The sequence below is a fragment of the Lactuca serriola genome, chromosome 3, assembly GCF_051521515.1.
Source record: "Lactuca serriola cultivar US96UC23 chromosome 3, Lser_US96UC23_V15, whole genome shotgun sequence".
Lineage (NCBI taxonomy): Eukaryota > Viridiplantae > Streptophyta > Magnoliopsida > Asterales > Asteraceae > Lactuca > Lactuca serriola.
In genome coordinates, this window is record NC_136410.1 from 37,847,906 (window position 1) to 37,869,716 (window position 21,811).

The window sequence follows — 21,811 nt, forward strand, 5'->3', positions numbered from 1 at the left end:
TAGAGCTTCTAGTGAGGTAGCCAGCGGACAGTAGGGAAGTGGGTTGGGGATGTGCACCCCAAATGCAGGTTCTCAGGATGTAGTCCCTAAAGCAAATACAGTTAAGGATTGAAGGGTGCTCAGTTAGATAGAAAGAATGGTTCGGATTTGGTAAAAGTTAGTTGGAGCGCCGACAGAGGTAAACGTTGGCGGATAGCATATCGCCCTTTTAATGGAAGGAAGGTTAGGGAATCCTTTCAACCAGTGAGCAGTAAGGAGTTAGCCGAATCAAGTGGGGGAGAACCCTCCGAGTATACAAGGGTAAGAGCACGCAGACCCATAATGAGTACACGACCTCGGAGAAGAAAAGATAGTAGTGCAGCGATTGATGGATTGAGGAGTTCAGGATTGGGAGTTTGAGGAACTTCCCAACAGTTAATTCATGTAATCGAGATGGTTAGTAGCTAGTTGGGAATCCAGGATTGTAGGAACGTCTGTAGTACTCTAGTGATTCGGAATGAGGATCTTGAGAACGGTTAGCAAGAGATGCTTTCGTGTTAGTAGTCAGTGGCAGAGACGGCATGCAAGGTTGTGTGGATTTAGGAGTTGGGGGTTTGGAAACTTCCCAACGATAGTTTCATGTATCCGGATTAGTAGAAGGTTAGTTTGGGAACCAAGCCGAAGAATTCCTCGACGGAACGCTAAGTGTATCAAGGATATAAGATGTCGAGGTTGATGCAGCATTCGATGATTGAGGGTTGGTTTTGAGAAATTAGGATAAGGAATCACTAGCAGGACTAGGGATAGTCAGGATTTCCTCGGAATAGTAGTTAGTAAAGCAATCAGATAGTAGTAGAGTGTTGTAAGTTTGCGGGCGTTGCCGTAGCATTCACTAGCAATCAGATAGTAGTAGTGTTGTAAGTCTGCGGGGGTAGCCGTAGCATTCACTAGCAGTCAGATAGTAGTAGTGTTGTAAGTCTACGGGGGTAGCTGTAGCATTCACTAGCAATCAGATAGTAGTAGAGTGTTGTAAGTTTGCGGATTTAGCTGTAGCATTTGTCAGGTTAGTAGATAGCATAAGCACGTTGTTTGGACGCGAGGGAAACAGTAGTACCCACCAGTTCGGGTGCAACAGTGAAGATATGGGAATCCACGGGTTAGATTTCGGATTTCCCAATTGGTTCAGTTATGGTTAAGCCGGTGATTCGACAGTCGGATCGTCACCACAGTTAAGAGATCAAGGTAGCAGTGGACCGTTTAGGTTCGTGTATGTTAAGGGCTACCATTAGTCTGGGAGCCATCATGTTTTTAGTCAGAGGCAGTAACGACAAGGGAAGTATTGTAAGAGGCAGCAAGTTGACAGAGGGTGCTACGCCTCTCACGGCAGGGTTGGATAATCTCAGAGGGGAGGGTTTGACCTTGTTGCGTAGCTCTCGTATGAGTCTTAACCGTTGCAGGGATGAATCTTTCACTCGAAGGATCATCTGATCCATTCGCTAGGACGGGTGCTCAGCATCAAGTTATGGAAATAAGAAGCATTCAGTATGTACCAGCAGTAGTGACCAGCACTGAGAGTGGCTGGAGTGATGGACAAAAGGGTTAAAGTCACCAGGTAGGGTGTTTGAGGCGAATTGCAGGTCAGTTGACCATAGAGAACTTCGAGGACGAAGTTTAGTTTAAGTGGGGGAGAGTTGTAACACCCGAAATCAGAAAGGTCAAGAAAGGAAAGCAAAACCATAAGTTAAAGAGGGTCGACTCGTCGAGTCCAGGGAGGAACTCGGCGAGTCGGAGCGGGATCCGGGTGTAAAGTAAGTGACCGACTCGGCGAGTCGGCAAGTTGACTCGGCGAGTCTGGTCTGGGTTGGGAAACCCTAATTTCGGGACTTGGTACCCTATTTAAGCATCTTATTCTCTTCCCTAGGGCTCATTTGCGGCCCCTATAGTCCAGAACCCCCAACCCTAGCCACCATAACCGTTTTTGGAGCAAGATCTACCCTTGGTGAAGTAATTTGGAGCTTGGAAGAGAAGAGATTCATAGTGGTGCAAGAGGAGGCCTTGGATCCAGAGTTGGTGGAACTTTTTCGAGCATTTGGAGGTAATGAATCACTATCCTTGGCTTTCTCCTTTCTAGATCCATCTTTCATGGATTTTTAGGGTTTCTTTGAGAGTATGTGATGAGAAGTGGGTGCACAAGTTAGATCTGGAGTTAAAACTCCAGATCTGAGCTCTATTTGGACCAAAGATGCAGAAAGCCCTATTAGTTGCTATGCAAAAGCCATTCCCCATGAGTTAAGTTCCTTTCTAGCTTGGTTTTGGTATTATGAGACAAGAAGCACGTAAAGGTAGCAACTTTATGTTGCTAATGGACTATAGGAACCCAGATCTATTGTTTGGAGCAAAGGAGTAGCTTTGTGACTCGAGATCATGAGAATACACGAAAGGACTCGGCGAGTCTGGGAGATGACTCGGCGAGTCGGGCTAGATACCATACTTAAATCGCATAGCAACTCGGTGAGTAACATGGGTGGACTCGGCGAGTTAGATGAAGATAGGCAGGAACTCGACGAGTTGGAAGAAGAACTCGGCGAGTCTGTTGAAGATTGCCTTGGACTCGGTGAGTCAAGTTGCGAAACCCCAAAACCATCTAGTTAAGACTCAGATCAGTGAGTTGGACAGGACCAAACTCGGAAATCAGTAGACTCGGCGAGTCATGGTCTGACTCGGGGAGTCGATTCGCGAATGAAAGGGGTTTCTGAGCTTTTGAACTTGGCGAGTCAATAGGCTGACTCGGCGAGTAGGGTCAACCTGGAAGGTTGACTATCACCAAGACTTTGACCTTGACCAGAGTTGACTTAGTTGACTTTTGGAGGACTGTCAGACTAAGTGTCATGTTGATATTGTTGGATTAGTGTCTAAGCCTGTAACCATAATTGGTAAGTACTTGACCCGATTATGCATGATCCTTTTGGGTTGCCTTCACCAAAGCAACTTGACTGGAGAAATAATAGAGAAAGAGGTTATTATGATTTATTGATATGTTATAAGAATAATATATTAAAGGAGAAATCATATTTGTTTAATTAATATTGATCAATAATTAATTAGGAATTAATTTTGTGATCAAATGTAATTAATTAAACTAGAGGGGCTGAATTGTAATTATGTGATAGTTACAAAGTAGGATAAGGATTATCCTAGAATATGGGTGGACGAAATCTAAAGGATATGTATCCTTGAAATCGTCCAAAGATATGGGCTTCCAAGGCTTATCTTATTGTTACTTGTTGGGCAAGCAACTAGATAAGGATAAGGACTGAAACCCTAATCTCCACACCTATATAAACATCCCTTTGCCATAAGAATTCGTCGAGGCTTCCTAAAGGGTTCTTAGGGCCGATTTCTACCTCCTTCATTCTCTCTCTCTATAGCCTCTCCAATTGCTTGTGGTGTTTGTGAGTCATTAGAGGCACTACACTTGTGGTGCTTGCTTTCAAGACTTAGGGTTTGAAGATTTAAGTTGTTATTATAATATAACAACAAGAGGTATGTAATCTAATCTTCTTGGTTAATTTCAAAAATAATAATCATCATTAGGATTTTATTATGTGTTCATAATGTTATGTATCTAATAGTGAAAACATAGATCCAATTCTAGGGTTGCATGCACACATATGATTGTTTGTATAAAACCCATCAGTGGTATCGGAGCCTTTGGTTAACTTGTTTTCAATTAGTATTATACAATTGTATGAACTTGACATATTAGGGTTTATTGCCAATAAACCCTAGGAGGCTAGGATTTTCGAGATTAGGGTTTCCAAACCCTAATTTGCAAAAGTTTGAAAAAGATTTTCAAATCCTTTCCTTAAGCCTTAAGATTTCGAAATCTAGGGTTTTTCAAAAACCCTTGATTTTCGAAATTAGCCTCCTCCCCAAGATAAGATCCTAAATTTTAGGGATTTGGATTATCCCATATCTTGTAATTATCCTTTAATTGTTATATATGGTAATTAAAGATTTTGCATTATCCTATCCTTATTTTCGAAATCTATGTAGAAGTTTAAAGGATTAGGATAAGTTAAATGTTTAAATGGTAATTATCCTTATGATTTAGATAATCCCTTATGATTTGATAATTTAAATTAATAGTTTAATTCAAGATAATTATTAAATCAAGAGTTTTAATATTTAAAATTTTAATCTAAATGTCTTAAATTCGAAAATTTTAAATGAGATAAAAATCTAATTGTTTTGGAATTTAAATTGTTGATTAAAAGTTTAATTTTGAAAGTCTAAATTCTAAAACCCTAATTTTGAAAAGTTCAAATTAAACCCTTATGGTTTTATTAAATTAATTAAGTGGATAATTAAAAGAAAGTTAATAAATCCATAATAATATTGGTTAATTAAAAGTATAATTTAAACCACCTAGTATTTTAAAAAGTGTAAAATACACCCTTATACTATGTATAACATTAAAAGTTTAAAATTATATATGTATAACTAAAATACTAGTCTTACCGTTAGTATGCCTCATTCACGAAGCCGATCTAAAAGGGGGGGTATAAGGTTATGGCCTATAAAATGGCCGTTTAATGGGTATCCACTCTTACCCACCTCTTCCTTGATTGGTGGAGGGTCGTTAGCCGAACGGGTAGGATAGGGCAATCCTCTCTTCATTAATAAGTATAATGAATCTACATAAAGTAACTAAACGCTTTTACAAATTCCCAATCCTAGTTACTTTAGGCAAAAGTGAAATTGATGTAATCCCATGAAATTACACTTTGCACCCTTGCTAAGAAGTTAGTGGAGTGTGTGTGGTTAACCGACACACTAATTGGTTCTAAGCAAAGGTGGCAAAGGGTGACTCAATGTTTGTCATAGTTCGATGGAGCATGTGTGGTTTACCGGCACATTGAATAGGTGACTGTAACAATGAGAGCACCATGTAGATTTGCATGGTTATTCACACCCACTTTGTGATCCTCGGCATCCCAGTCACAAACAAGTGGGGTATATCGAGATTTAAACATGCCATTGAAAAGTTCAATGAATCTCAAAGGAAATCTAGGAATTCTTAATACATTTAAAACTTAAGCCTTTATGTTTTTCATGGTGAAAAATTAGTGAATCGTCATTCACTTACCTCCAAATTATTTGCATGTTGGATTACAACATCCCTCTTCTAATGTGTAAATAATGTTGTTGGATCCTAGCCTTAATGACTCATTTGGGTGTTTCATTAAGGATTCAATCAACTAACTTGAATTTTCTCCCGTTTTGTAAATGTCTGACTCTAACCGTGGTCTTCCCGGATCCCAAGGAAAAGGTGTTCCTATTGAAAGTGATAGCTTGTTCCAAAGTGAAGGATCAATGTGGACTAGCTTGATCTCACTCCCTCCTCCTCCTCCCGTTGTTCTCCCCGACCCACAAGATCGAAGATTTGAAAGGTTCAAGATCACCGAGACCCTATTGGCAATGCAACATGAAGATGGTAAACCCGTGTGTGCTCACGTCCTTGGGATGAAATCACAAATCGATAGGTTGATTATGTTGGGTGCGTCTTTCCCCAATAAGGTGGTTGTGGACTGGGTTCTTCATTCACTCCCTGAATTATATGATAAGTTCATAAGAGAGTATCATATGATGAATATTGACGCGACCCTCATTGACTTAACTTACATGCTTATTGCTGCTGAGTCAGAAATGATTTGGCGAAGTAATGGAGCATATTTGTCTAGTGAATCAACCAACCATGCTTCCGTGGACGTTCTAGGAGAAGCCACGTGTTTCTGCTGCTAAGGGAAAGGGAAATGGATACGAAGCTGCCCAAAGGAACTGAAGAGTCTAAGAGATGGAAGAGTCAAGAAGTATGGCTCCGCTTCAGGTACAAAATCCACTATCTAACTCCATTAAATTCCTATTCTTTACATAATGTGATAAGATTACATTTGCATGTTTTGCAGGATCAAAGAAAAGAAAGGAAGGTTGATGGAACAGCAAGATGAGTCTGATCACGAAGAAATGGATTACGATCGCATGGATTCGAAGATCATATTTTGAGCTTAGGAAGTTATGATAGATTTGTTAGGAGTATTTGAAAACATTGTTTTTCATTTGAATTTTGCGTTGTAAGGTCATGTTTTCCGCTGCTTTGATGAATAAAATAAATTTTGAATTTTATCTAATTTGTTTATCCTTGCAATGGCATATATGAAAAAAAATTGATGTTTGTGTACTTCTACTATTAGCAATATGGATTTGATTCTTAATTAGGTTACTTGTGGAAGTATCAAAAGTTTACCAAATAGGGAGAGTTTCTCATCGCCCGAGTTTCAAGTGGATAGGAACTTGGAATCGTGCAACAAGTATTGCATGATGAATGAAAACTATCACATTTGGGAAATTTAGACTAGCTTTTGACAAAGTGTCAAGTGAAGAACTATGAGATCAAGTACACAAAGTTGTGTGTTGATCAAGTCCACCACAAGAGTGACAAAGATATTCGTCATGATTTACTAAAGTTTAGTGAATATGGTTATACTTATAAGATTAAGTATAATTCTGAATTGATTAAAAGAGTTTCAATCAATAGTAGAACGAATAAGAAGAATCAAGTAGGCAGAAAGATAAAAGTTTCTCCATTCTAAGAAGAAGGGATAGTAACTTTTATTGTGTTTTATGATAGGACTTAATGATTAAGAACCATATCTCAAATTATCCTATAAGTGATTCTTAGTACAATTTGTATGTCTAAGAAGAGGAGACAAGAATTTTGAAAATGGTTAAATTAAGAAGTCAATCATACTTCGTTCAAATGTCAAGTCTTAGAGTTATACTCCAAGATTGTGAATTAGGTGATAAGTCTTAAGAAGGGCTATAACATTCGTCAAATGTGAAGTTTGGAAAAAGGTTTTTCTTGTTCTGGCACATTTGAAATTGGTAAATTGTGATGTCTTGGATAAGACAAAGACCAACTAGGACCAATTATGTGAAGAGTTTTGTCTTGATAAAAACTACACTAACTCTTGAATATTTGTTTGTCGAGAAATGTTTCTTAACATGGGAATCTTATATGTCAAGGAGTCAGTGGGAGTCTTAATAGTCTTGAAAGGTTTCAAGAACAAATCAAGAATAGACCTTATAATACATCACTAGCACACGACTTGAGGTTTACAACCTATCGTGATTTTGTTTCTGTGCCATTCCAAATTGAGTTAATTATGCATGTGAGTTCTACGAGTTCTCAATAGATTGTATAGGGGCAAGGCACCTTGTTCAATGGAAAGTAAATTGAAATAAAGGGGTGAGCTGCTAAATAACTTGGAAGCAATGGTGGGACCCTTGATGGCAAGAAATTAAGAAGAGCAAGTTCTATCCATAAGAGTTCTGTCACTAACATTATCTTGTGATTATGGTTATGAAAAATTCACATGGATAAGAACGAATACACCACAAAATCTAAGTGTCATAAGGTTTCTTTCATTCATAAGAATGATTGTAAGGAAACACTTTCACTAAGAGAGATTTTGAGGATGGCATCATGTGATTTGGGTTTCTCAAATTCAACTTTGATTACGGCATACCTCTTCATAGTTCGAATTGTGGGAAATGGCAAATGGGTCTGAACATTTTAGACTTATTTATATGACTCCTAGAATCGTTTAGACATATACATATGAGCTGTCCAAGGAAAAGTGTATGAATTTGAGAAGCTTAGATAAAGTCTTATCGAAGCATCTAGTATTAGAAATATGAACTTAAGAAATTGTTTTCTAGAAGTTCAGCTGATTTCTGAATACATGTCGAAGCTAGTGGGAGCATAAGTGTTATGCTGGTAAAGAAATAATCATCATGTAAGTGGGAGCATGATTATTATGGTAAGTATTGCAAGTTAGTAATATTAATTATAGAAAACAAGAGTTATACTTTGCAAAGTTGTAAGAGTTGAAAAGTTGTTTTGCTATAATTAAGGGAGAGAATATTGTACTTTGTTCAAAATCTAAAGCTTAGATTGAGAAATTTTAATAAATTTAGTCAAAGGATACATAGTGTGTTCTTAAATTCCGATCATGATTACGGTATCCCTCTTCATAGTTTAAATTGTAAGAACGTGACACAAAATATTATGGCAGAAGATTGATAGAGTATCGTATCTTTATGTAAGACATTATGCATCATGTCCCATACACTTCGGGTATAGGAATAATTGCATATGCTATAATATTTTACCATTCTAAAATGTTCTAAATGTCTAGCGCATTAAGAAGGAAAAAGGACAAGAATTGGTATTGATTAAGATAATTAAACAACCATCAAAGGACGATCTAAAGTTCGCTGAGGATTGGTCGCTTGTGAGTAGTTGGAAGTATGGTATTGAATGGACCATATCGACATTATTATGAATAGATAAGATTCTATTAAGAATGAGTTGTCATATGGTAAATATGGAAATGTTTCCATAATTGGGAGTTGGAAATTAAGAGTTTATGTCTAGATTAGAAAATTTTATGCAAAAGGATGTTCAAAGGAATGTACTTTGATTAAGAGACATCACATCTATAGAATTGTTCTGTAACAATTTTGATAGAGTACCTTGTGATTTAGTTGGCTGAGTCTTTGTGATTTTTGTGCCGTGACTTCACAAGAGGATCATTGCATAAAATATTAGAATTTGACATATTCTAAAAGATGGCAAGAATTTGGTATTCTTAGACTAATTATAAGGATTGATGATTGTGAAATGAGTTGCATTTGAAAAGTTTCAATTGAATAATTTCACAAAGTATGAACCATAGGAAACCAAAGTGTGCATGCTTGGAGCATGGGACAATTGTGGTTATGATTCAAGATATAAAGTTCATTATATGAAACATTAAACAATGGATAATGAGTAATCGATATGATGATTAAATAAAGGTGTTTTATTTATACTCAAGGGTTTGGGACCATATGGGTTTAGTATTACCTTTTTGTTTCACTTTGCATGTTTTGACTTCCAGAATAATTGAGTTTATTAAGAATAATCGAGTTATTCAAATGGACCACAGTCGGTCATACGTTAGAAGTAGGTATAAATGAAGACTGTCATGAATTGGTTGTAGATTGTCTAAAGTGTATTAGACATAGCAAAGGTTTCCTGCAACATTCATGAGTGCTTATGAATATGATTTTGAGCATTGGATTAAACCCACGCTCACTTGGATCGCTTCATGGACTTTATCATGAGCGATTGGTGAGACGATAATATCTTGTATTCTTGAAACCGAGATGTGTGAGTTGTATCTTGCGAATCGGTTACATATTGATAATATGTAAACGCACCAGTAACTTGGTGTTATAAAACATATTGTTGTGTGTGATTTGGTGAGTGAGTGCAAGCAAACATTGAGTCGAAGTTTATCCGATATTTGTGGGCCCCTCGATGATTTAGTGATGACAAACGTAAATGCTCGGCCAGGCTAGGGCTAACGGAAATCGGGAAACAACACATAGACTAAGAGAATGATTTCAATCCATGTCTCACGTCTATATGATATCTTGAATGGAGGAATATATGATCCCTTATCTAAAGGACAGGTTACTGATAAGATCAGAGTTCGACGGTGTCTTTGAGAGCTACGATTGCTAATCGGGTAGTACTTACTATTATAGTTACTAGACTTATCCAAGTGGGAGACTGTTGGATTAGTGTCTAAGCCTGTAACCATAATTGGTAAGTACTTAACCCGATTGTGCATGGTCCTTTTGGGTTGCCTTCACCAAAGCAACTTGACTGGAGAAATAATAGAGAAAGAGGTTATTATGATTTATTGATATGTTATAAGAATAATATATTAAAGGAGAAATCATATTTGTTTAGTTAATATTGGTCAATAATTAATTAGGAATTAATTTTGTGATCAAATGTAATTAATTAAACTAGAGGGGTTGAATTGTAATTATGTGATAGTTACAAAGTAGGATAAGGATTATCCTGGAATATGGGTGGACGAAATCTAAATGATATGTATCCTTGAAATCGTCCAAAGATATGGGCTTTCAAGGCTTATCTTATTGTTACTTGTTGGGCAAGAAACTAGATAAGGATAATGACTGAAACCCTAATCTCCACACCTATATAAACATCCCTTTGCCATAAGAACTCGTCGAGGCTTCCTAAAGGGTTCTTAGGGCCGATTTCTACCTCCTTCATTCTCTCTCTATAGCCTCTCCAATTGCTTGTGGTGTTTGTGAGCCATTAGAGGCACTACACTTGTGGTGCTTTCTTTCAAGACTTAGGGTTTGAAGATTTAAGTTGTTATTACAATATAACAACAAGAGGTATGTAATCTAATCTTCTTGGTTAATTTAGAAAATAATAATCATCATTAGGGTTTTATTATGTGTTCATAATGTTGTGTATCTAATAGTGAAAACATAGATCCAATTCTAAGGTTGCATGCACACATAGGATTGTTTGTATAAAACCCATCAGATATTGGTAGCTCGGAGAGCTAGAGGAGCAGTGACTCAGAGGGTTGTCGGTTAGCAGCCAGAGGGTTATCAGCAAAGCTCAGCAGTTCATGTGAGTTTCCTTCCAGTAAGAACGGGTCTAAGGCCACAATGTCGGCCCGTCTAGCTAGCAGCAGTTTCTGGACTTCGGTCTGATGTAGTAGTTAGTATGTTTGATTCCTTTGTGGCTCAGACAGGATTTATGTGTTATGTGTTTCGGGCTATGGCCTGATGCAGTATGCAGTTTATGTGTTCATGCTAGTGGATATGTTTATGCTATGCTATGTTTAGTCAGTTTCCAAATTTCAGTCCGATGCAGGGGGCAAGGCCCCAGTTAGTCTGGACTTCAGTTCGATGCAGGGGGCAAGGTCCCAGTTAGTTTCCTGACTTCGGTCCAATACAGAGGGCAAGGCCCCAGTTAGTCCGGACCTCGGTCCGATGCAGTGGGCAAGGCCCAGTATGTGCTTTATTGTTTGTATGGTATGTGGTAGTTTGGGGGAGCTCACTAAGCTTCGTGCTTACGGTTTTCTGTTTTTGGTTTCAGGTACTCAGTTTTCAAAAGAGGAGCTCGGAGAGGTTGCAGTGCACACACCATAGTCAGTTAGTCTGGGAATGGTTTACTCTGGTAATAAGATTATGTTTTGAATTGATACTCGGAAACTATGTTATGACTTATCATACGGTTTTTATAAATATGATTTTAGTAATGTTTTAAAAGAAATTTTTAGGCGTGATTTTGGGTCGTTACAATAGTGGTTTCGCTCATTGCCGCCACCAAATAATGAAGACGAGTAGTTACTTTAGGATTTTATGAAATGTTTTGTAATTTGGAAGAATACTTTAGAATGTGGTATGGATTAATATTTTGGATTTGTTGTGTATCGATTAATATTTTGGATTGGTTGTGTATGGATTAATATTTCTATTAAAAGTTATCAGATTTTATAAATGCTATATTGTTTTTTTTTTATAAATTTAATGTTAAATAAAAAAACTAAAACTGTTTTTGCGGCGACATCTTTTGTGGCGGCATACATGTATTAGCGGCGACTGGTCAATAGCGGCGACGATCTCCCTTTAGCAGTCTATAGAAGAATTCTAGCGGCTTTATGAAGAATTTTGTTGCGTTTTCAATGAAGTATCACTCTGTCAACATTCTTTTCTATAGTTATTTCTCTTATTTTCTATATAGATGTGTGTCACAACAATAAGATATAAAGAGGTGTTAGTGACCATTAAAGATGAAAATGTAATATATAATATAAGAATAATATATAAAACATAAGTTGTAGCTTTATGATATTTATTTCAATGAAAAATTAGGTTACATATTTGGTTTTTTTTATTATTTTTTTATAATTTAATTTTGATAAGTTTGATCTAAATTTGATAATTGAAGCAGATAGGAAAGATATGTGCTAACGATTTTGAATTTGCATTGCCCTATAGAAACCAACTGTAGTCTCGCAGATCATTCCCTCATATCTTAGTAACTCTTAACGTTTCCCAAAATTCAGCTACAAGAAGTCATGGATGTACTTCTTGAATCAATCCTCTAAACCGAATTTCATTTGTTTGTTGGACGTAGTGCCCAAAATGCAAGATTTATGAAATTTCATTATTATTTATTAGTGTTAACCTTTAGCAAATTATGAAACTAATATTATATTTTTATTCATAACATGTTTTTTTTGTAATAATTTATTTGATCGGAAGATATGTATATATGATTGGGTGTAGCCTGAAAAATCATATTTTAATTTTTATAAGGAAAAAATACTTTGAAATTGACCAAATTACAATGTCTGAATTTGATGCTTATGGTTATGACAATTCACTTTATTTGTAATATTTATCGAATTTCTTTGCGGAATTTAATGTTGCTAGTACATGTAACAACTTATTGTTGCTTTTGGTTTTTACAGAGCTAATATGAAAAGAGCCACATGATCCTCCATGGGGGTTGGTACACCGAACAAAGTCAATTCATAAAGATACTACACAACATGTTTTAATCAAGAAGTCGTATTATGTTGTAATAAAACAAAGATCATACACACTAAACTTTGGAAGGGGATGCACAAAACTAGGGTTTCTGGACAGAGGAGGCTGGTAGGGAGGCCAGCCAAGGGGCTTAAGGCCTTTAAATAGGGTGCAACACCTTAAAAATTAGGGTTTCATACTTAGCTGCAAACTCGTCGAGTTTAGGCACCTCGACTCGCCGAGTTGGCTCATTAATATTCGCGGCCCAAAGTCGCCTCAACACGCCGAGTTGATGCTTCTAACTCGCCGAGTTGATCCAAGAAAATGTGCTAAAGGAATTAAATTTCGTACCTAAGGATTGGGATGTTACATAAATACGTAAAAAAATATGTTTATATATTTAAAACACATAAAAATACGTAAACATATACATAAAAAAAACTTTAAAAAATACATAAATACGTAAAAAAATATGTTTATACATTTATATACTATATTAATAGACATGGTCATTAGGAATAGTATATTTTCTATCCTTTAAGAGTTTATACTTTGATAATTTTGGTCCTTTTGTGTATACTTTGACAATTTTGGTCCTTACTTTATATCTTGTAAGAATTTACCACAATACTTTGTATACTTTGATAATTTTGGTCTTTTTGTGTATACTTTGACAATTTTGGTACTTTTGTTTATACTTTGACAATTTTGGTCATTTTTTGTATACTTTGACAATTTTGGTTCCTCGCCTGTTGTAATTAGAAATTGGTCACATGTTTTTTTTTTTTTTTTTTTTTTTTCATTTGCCACTTTATGTTGACCATTTTCCCCTTCCATTTGTCCCTTTTTTTCGTCTTACTACTCATTTTTCATTACTGATTGACCACACGTGTTTTAATATTTCTTACTTTTAGTCCCTTTGACCATTTTGACATTCCTATTGTCCCTTTTCCGTCTATATATTTGTGCTTCTGTTTTGGACTTCATTTTGTCATTGTTTTCTCATTGTCATCATTTGTGATTAAAACAAGACACCATTTAGTAATAACGGGTTCAATAAACGTACAAGAACAGCCACAATGGTGACCCGTGGTTCACCACGGGCTCACCCACTAGTTATATATAAATTTTGACAAAATATACAGAAAAGTCTCACTCTCATAATCTGTTGAACATGTCAAAAAAAATTAAAATGAATAAATTAACCGGTTTCTTAGACTTTTCTATTAAAAAATATAAATAGTGGGGACTTTTCTGTTCAAAATTTTTTTTATAACTTTATTAAAAAACTAGGTGTGAGACCCATGTATTACATGAGGTTATTTAAAAAAATTAAATATAAAATTTTAACAATTTGAAAACTTTAAATTTATAAGAAAAATAAGAAATTTTTTGAATTATTAAAATTAATGAGATTTTAATGCATTAGATACATTACATATATAAACCATTTTCTAATAAATACCTTAGATATATATATTACCTTATATATTAAATATGGATTTTAATTTAATAAAATCAAAAATACAATAAAATGACAAGTGGAAAATAGAAAATTTTAAAATTTCTAGAAAATGCCATGTGTCCAAATGAATGAGAAGAAGATATGTGGCAAAGTCATTTTCATTTATTAGGGTAGATTTCTTAAAATATTGAGACTCTAAAGATTTAACGAATTTAACTTTGAGTCCTTAAATTAAAAACACTTATAAATTCTTGTGAGGCATGAACGTAGCAAATGTGGGTTTTGGTGTCAGGGTTTAGGAGGAAATTGGCCTTGTAAAAAACTAAAAGGTACGTCTCTCTCAAACCCTAGTTTCTCGTCATCCATGCATTACAATATCAATTTCCACTTGCTAACCTTACAATTCAGAGACCTGAGCATTAACTCGAGTTTCATCCATCGGGATGTTTTTACTATGCAATTCCTTTTAATCATTATCGTGTATTAGTTGATTGGAGGTTCACAGATTAAGATATTTAAACAAGCAAGCGACCATACTATCAGGAACAGAGTAGATCTTTTATGTTTATTTCGCTGATGTGTGTGGAGTGGTTAGTATCTATATGATCAATACTGCATTACTTACAAAAGACTACGACCTCTGTCAAAGAGGCAGTGACATTTTGATTATAAGAAGTTCTTAACCCTCTACTGTTCAAATTCTAAGATTGACACGGATGTTTAAGATTTTTAATTTTAATTTGTTATTTTTCATGGTGATGGCTATTTATTTGTTTGATGTAATCGTCATTAACACCTCTAATCAAAATAATTATGAAGCTCTTGAAGTTCATTAAATAACGTATTTCACATCATAGTTGTACTATAAACATTAGTTTAATAGGTCATCAGACTATTATTACCCTATTGGAATTGGGGATTTTCTTGTTTCTCCCATTTCATCATTCGTATATCACGTAATTTATATATATTTAGTTGTGTTATATGAAATTACTTTTCTATATTTGTTCTCGTGGTATCAATTCTACTTCTTATGGGCATTTATACACTTGTATCATAAGTGCAAAATTGGTTTCCTAATATGTTTGAAAAGGAAGGCTAGGCGTAGGATGTATAATTATATCATTGTTGTGGATCTTAACTTCACTAGCAGAAAAGAAAGAATGCATGTCTTGTTTAGAATAACAATCATACACTTATCAGCTAGCTAAAAGATCTATCAAATTTACAAATAACCTTAATACATTTACAGAAGTGGTAAAAATATTCAAGATGTGATTTGATGTGTCAGTGTTGCAAAATAATTTTTGTTCATTAGATCCGCAAGGGAGCCGATGGGACGATAAGACCAGGCTTATAAGCAGCACTACCTGATGCATTATTGATGCTATGTTCTAAACTGTGTTCATTATTTAGTAGGTGTTGTTTGCATTAGGACGCAACATGTATAAGAAGTTGTATTCTTCTCTGCTATCCAAGTCATCCATTTAACTTTTACATTATGAAGTGCAGATTATCATTAGATATATGATTGTGATTCGTGGAGCCAAAAAAGAAGGAATGACGGTAGAAGATAGATTGAGCAGCTTGCCAGATGAGCTTATTCATAAGATTCTGTTTTGTTTTGACATGAAATTTGCTGTTAATATGTGTTTGTTGTCATCAAGATGGAAGCTTGTCTGGACATCGTTGCCCTGTCTCAACTTCTCAAGTCGGCAGTTCCATACTTTACATAAGTTTGCCAAATTTGTGACTCATGTTCTGTCTCATCGCAACCATCAAATAGAAGTGTCTACCGTAAAGCTACGTTTCCATGCAGGAGTTAATCAGGATTTTGTGAGAAAGATTGCAGAATATGCCTTCTCTCACAATGTCCAACAACTAACTGTCTTTGGTCCGTCCTCATGCCGCCATGTTTACCCTTCTTGCCTATTTAGCTCTCAGTCTCTTAAGCATTTCACATTCACTTGCATTAGTTATACGCGACTTCTCATTGCAACTGAAGCACCTTTGGATTTTCCATCTTTAACAACTTTGAATCTTTGTAATATCATATTGTCGAGTGATGTTTTCTCCAAGTGCGTGAACTTAAAGAATCTCACTTTAGAAGATTTCTGTGTCATGGATATGGAAGTATTTGACATCATTACCCCTCAACTTTCTAATCTCAAGCTTATCGATGGCCGTTGTTCAAATTCCATCAATGTGATTGCACCTCAACTTGAGAATCTTACTGTAATTAATTGCTCAATCGGGTACTTGAATGCTCCACCAAGACTTTTGTCTTTCTGCTACACGTTTCAGCTGTGGCCTTGTAGGCTTGTGCAATTCTCTAATGATCGGTTTCCTTCACTAAATAAAGTGACGATCTACTTGTCTAAGTCTAAAGATTATCCAACTGTGCTATATAAGGAGGAAGATGCTCGCATGATTATTAACATGCTTCAACACATCCATAGTGTCAAATATCTTACACTTGACGCAGACACTATTGAGGTATGTTGATATCATATCACTTGTTTATGACATTTTGTTGAACTATGGATATGCCTTGTGCATTCCAAAAAGCATGGCATATTTCTTTTAATATCCTTTAAGAAAGATCTAGAGGCAGTTCTAGCATTTCATATACATGACTTGTTCTCACTTGGACTTCAATCATAGAACATTGTTTCCACCGGTAGACTTCAAATATTGATTTCTAGTACCATGTTTTTAGTCACATGAAAATTGTGTCTGTCTTCTTTTGTTTCTGGAATGCGAAGATTATATTTTTATACTCACAACAGCAAATTACCAGCTACACATACACTACTGATATATATATATATATATATATATATATATATATATATATATATATATATATATATATATATATTCGTGCATCTTTTATGAATATATATAATGTTTTGTCATTTTTGTGCAGTGTATTTCCTCATTTCCAGATTTGTTATTGCAGCATTCTTCACCCTTTAGCAACTTGGTTTGCTTGACTATAGACTACAGTAAGAAGAAGGATGCATTGATAGTAACAATGTCTAGTGAAGCTAGAAACTTCTTCCTTGAGAACTCTCCAAGCACCACTTTTACCATGAAATTACCCAAGGTACATACTTTAATCAGAATCATATATTCGTCTCTTCCCTGTTCATGACCTTGCATTGATTTAAATTTTATGCATTTCATTCATCCATTACATGTTACTCTACTCGTAAGGGTTATATAGCCCAACACTTGTATTATCTTAATAGTGTATTTGTATCGTAGGTTCATAGTAGAAGATGATGGGTGCTTGAAAGTGGCTTTTGTTTACCTATGGATTGGACGATTGGTAGATTAGAGTATACTATTTAAGGGATTTTGTTTGCGTATGGTGGATTTGCCTTTTGAGAAGACAATGTATATACTTGTATTCTAAAAATGTTATTATGCTAGTCTGAAAATTACAAGTTTTACAAAACCCCTACCAAACTTTCAGCAGCCAGGTGGGCATAATAGAACCCACACAATTTCCTCGCCATAATGGATCAATACACTCCTTAGTCTTTAAACGACTTTATCATCACCGGATATACATATTACCACATAATTTGTGTAACTATTATAAAACTGATCTCAGTTGATAAATCAATTTAAATACCCTTACATCCAACTCCAGTGTACACACTCAAGAATTCAAAGCCAAAATTTACCTTAATTCACTACTGATTTTGCACCAAACTTCATCAATTCTGGACATGAACATAAACTTAAAGAATATTTGAGAAAAGCTAAAGCTCGGAATGGGAGAGAAACATGTGTAAAACTTTATTAGGGAAAGTAGGTTACAAAATGACCCTTAACAAAAGGCCCATAATACACTTTATGCCATATTATTCCTTTATTAGGGAAATGACACAAATGCCCTAAGAACTTCTTAGGGTTGGTCATTTGAGTCCTTAAACTATTTTCTGTGACTTTACAATGGAACCAACTCGCAAACAATCTGTCTTTTTGGTCCCATTTACTTGTTTTAGCCGGTATGAATGACACATATACAAAACTTGGGGTTCATCTCTCTCTCTCTCTCAATATATATATATATATATATATATATATATATATACACACACACATTTGTGTGTGTAGATTTCTGCTTCTGTTAATCGGTTTGGTGCAGATTGTTGCATAATGCTCTACTGGAGAAACATATATGGTCCAAATCCGAAACTTACTTTTTTTTGTTCTTTTTATGTATCCTCCCTCGATTAATTTCTATATATAAAAATTCTGCAATACACTATTGCTAACAAATCTCTGTTATCATCAACTTCACTTCCAACATAAAATGTTGAAGCTGAAGAAATGGATGTAGATGATTTATTAGAGATATTTGTTAGTTTAAAATTGGACAATGGTCTTTGATCACCAAGGTACAGGCTGAAAGAAAAAACACAGAAAATGGGCAGAAAGAAATGGAGCAAACACGAAACAGGGGAAGAAAAGAAATCTGGGAAAAATTCCTTTGGCTGCAAGTTATGTTCTAAAAACTGAAAAATAAAACACAAAACATCTATCCCATATATACTAAACAGATTAGAATCATTTTCTAATACAAAAAGACGTATTTAAATGGCAAGTGATAAGAAAATTCAAGATAAACAATGAAATGAACAAGACGATAAAACAAACTCAAATATCACTGATAAATTCCATGCTTTAGAGAGGCAAGGATCTCTCCTATAGTTTTCACTACACAATTCTTAGCTACCTTCTCAACCAAAACCTGTGAGACTAAATACTAGACAAGCAAAAAAAAATACCCTCCAGCACCATAGTGGTCCCAGGGACAGAACTGACAACATAAGGATAATGCTCACAAAAAAAAAAATAATAATAAACGAACCAATCAAAATGAAAGTAATACTCCTCTTACGATTCCAGCTGCCGGTTCACTGATTTGGGCGTGTCCCCTCATTGGGCTTCCAGGACCTTCTTTGGTAAACTAAGAATGGTTTGGGCTTATCAATATCGGCAGCCCAAACTTTGACCTTGTCCTCATGGTCAAATCCTGGAAATTTCAGCTTGAATTTTTCATAGTACTCCCAAGTTGCTTCAGCTTCAGGAATTCCTTGCCATTGGATGAGTACTTCTAGCTCTCCTGTGTTGCTTCCTTTCTTGAGTCTCGCCCGCTTGAACTCCTCGAGTTGAACTACCAGCTCCAAATCAACTTTCAATTGTGTTGGTAATGGGGATATGATACAGCCTTATTCTTGATGGCAAATCTCCAGAAAAAGAAGTAACTTTTAAAGACGAAGTGAAACAATTTTCTGCATATCTTACTAACAAAGAAAAAGATTAAAATTTATAGGATGACTAGAAGTTACTCTATGCTAAAAATAAGGACCCTACATGCAGTAATATTAAATCGTGGGACTACTAACAGGGGCACTAGCTCCTTTATTGACTCGAGCATAAAAGACCAAGTCTTTCTGCTTAAACATGCATGTAACAAACATGTGATGCTTCAATCCTTAAAATGTGTTGCTTATTCCATCAGGAGGTGTTCGTATCAATACTCCACTCCTGAAAATTGGCCTTGTCCTCAAGGCCGCGAGCATGTTGGGCGATGGAAGTCCACGGTGGGTCGGACTCCGATTGAAGAAGGAGAAACTTTGGTGGGTTGCATTGGTGACCCGGTTGATATTTGGCGGGGCAATTGTAACAAAGACCTTCAACTCGTCTTTTTTGCATCTGTTGGTTGGTGAAGAGATTGACAAGAGTAGACATGTCTGTGGTGAGTTTGTCGAGTCGGCTGTTGGTGGCGGTGGTAAGGTGGATGAGAGCTTGAATTTGATCTTTAATGGAGAGAGGTTCATCATGTTTGTTCTCTTGTTTGGGAGGCATGGTAAGGGAGATGAAAGCACCAAATGATACAGCCTTATTAAGGATGACAAATCTTCAGAAAAAGAAGTAGCTTTTAAAGACGAAGTGAGACAATTTTCTGCATATCTTACTAACAAAGAAAAAGATTACAATTTATAGGATGAATAGAAGTTACTATATGCTAAAAATAAGGACCCTACATGCAGTAATATTAAATCGTGGGACTACTAACAGGGGCACTAGCTCCTTCATTGACTCAAGCATAAAAGAACAAGTCTTTCTGCTTAAACATGCATGTAACAAACATGTGATGCTTCAATCCTAAAAACGTGTTTCTTATTCCATTAGGAGGTGTTTAGGGTAAGAGGAACACCAGAAACATGCCTTAGTTGAGACACATGAAATATTGGATGGATCAGGGCTGTCTCAGGCAATTCCAACTTATAAGCAACCTTCCTGATCCTTCCAATGATCTTTAAAGGATCGTAATAACGATCAGCCAACCTCTCATAACACATGCTAGCCAAACTCTGTTTTCGGTAAGTCTTCAATTTTAGATAAACCGTATCCTCTCTTGGAATTACACATCTCTTTTGCCTTTGTTTGCTAGAGTTAGCATTTTTTGTTGATCTCGAATTAAGTTGACCTTTAAATCATCCAGGATGGCATCCCAATCTTCTAGCATCTTGTCTAAGGCATCTAGAACGGTGATTTGCCCTTCATACCACATAATTGGCGGGGAATCACGACGATACAGAGCATAAAAAGGGGTGCATTTGGTAGAGGAGTGGAATGAGGTATTATACCAAAAATCGGCCCATGCTAACCAACGAGACCATTTCTTGGGTTTTAGGAACAAAAACATCGGAGGTATGTTTCAAGACATCGATTTACCACCTTAGACTACTCGTCCGTTTGTGGGTGGTAAGCGGTACTCCGCTTCAGCTGGACTCTATGTAATCTAAACAGCTCCATCCAAAATTGGCTCAATAAAATCCGATCTCTATCACTCATGATATATTTTTTGGTAACTCGTGGAGCCAAACGACTTCTTTGATGAAGACTTGGGCCACCGTTGCTGTTGTGAAGGGATGTCAAAGGTGTATAAAGTAAACATACTTCCTTAGCTGGTATACTGCCACCAAAATGGTGTCCCAACCATCTAATTTTGGAAGTCCTTCTATGAAGTCCATAGTGAGTTCATCCCATGTGAGAATCGGAAGATGTTGTAAGAGGCATGTTGGTGAAAGGGTACTATGTTTGTGTTGTTGACAAACAGATCACTCTTTCACATACTTGCTGATATCAACTTTCATCCGGGGCCAATAGAGTTTACTCGTGACTCTTTGGTAAGTATTCTTTTCTCCTGAGTACCCACCAACCGGAGAGTCATGAAACTCCTTGATGATGGTTGGGATCAACTTTGTTTTCTGGGGCACTACCATCCTTCCCTTATACATCAATCTTTCCTCATAGATACTAAACACCTTGTAGTTGTTTGGTTCCGTTTCTATCCCCAACTTGAATTTTCTAATAAATTCATCCCATTGGATTTCTTCCTGAAGTTGATCCCAAAAACTCCAACAACCCACGAGGATATCATTACACATTGGTGGGTTTACTTGACACGATATGGCATCTGCCACACGATTACTAGCCCCGGACCGATATTGAATTTCAAAACTAAAGCCCATCAACTTAGATACCCATCTTTGGTAGTCATTACCTATAACTCGTTGTTCCAGAATGTACTTGAGGCTTAACTGATCGGTTCGAACAATAAATCGCCTTCCCTGGATGTAGGGACGCCATTTCCAAACAACCTTGACTCACCATTAATTCTTTTTTGTATATCAATTTTAATCTTGCTTGTGTTCCCAAAGTACTGCTATAAAACGCCATCGATCTATTCCCTTGCATCAAAACAACTCCCAGACCAAACCCGGAGGCGTCCGTCTCGACTACAAAGGTCTTAGAGAAATCTGACATTGCTAACACCGAAACTGTCATTATTACTTG

The 21,811-nt window shown here is 36.1% G+C and overlaps 1 protein-coding gene across 1 annotated transcript; it reads left to right on the plus strand.

Annotated features, from left to right (window-relative positions):
- The first annotated feature begins 15,451 nt into the window (after positions 1-15,451).
- On the plus strand, positions 15,452-16,429 carry LOC145095149 (putative F-box/FBD/LRR-repeat protein At4g03220). The gene has a single exon (XM_079033079.1). It carries the CDS (start codon positions 15,452-15,454, stop codon positions 16,427-16,429), a length of 978 nt encoding a protein of 325 aa, XP_078889205.1.
- Positions 16,430-21,811: the final 5,382 nt, after the last annotated feature.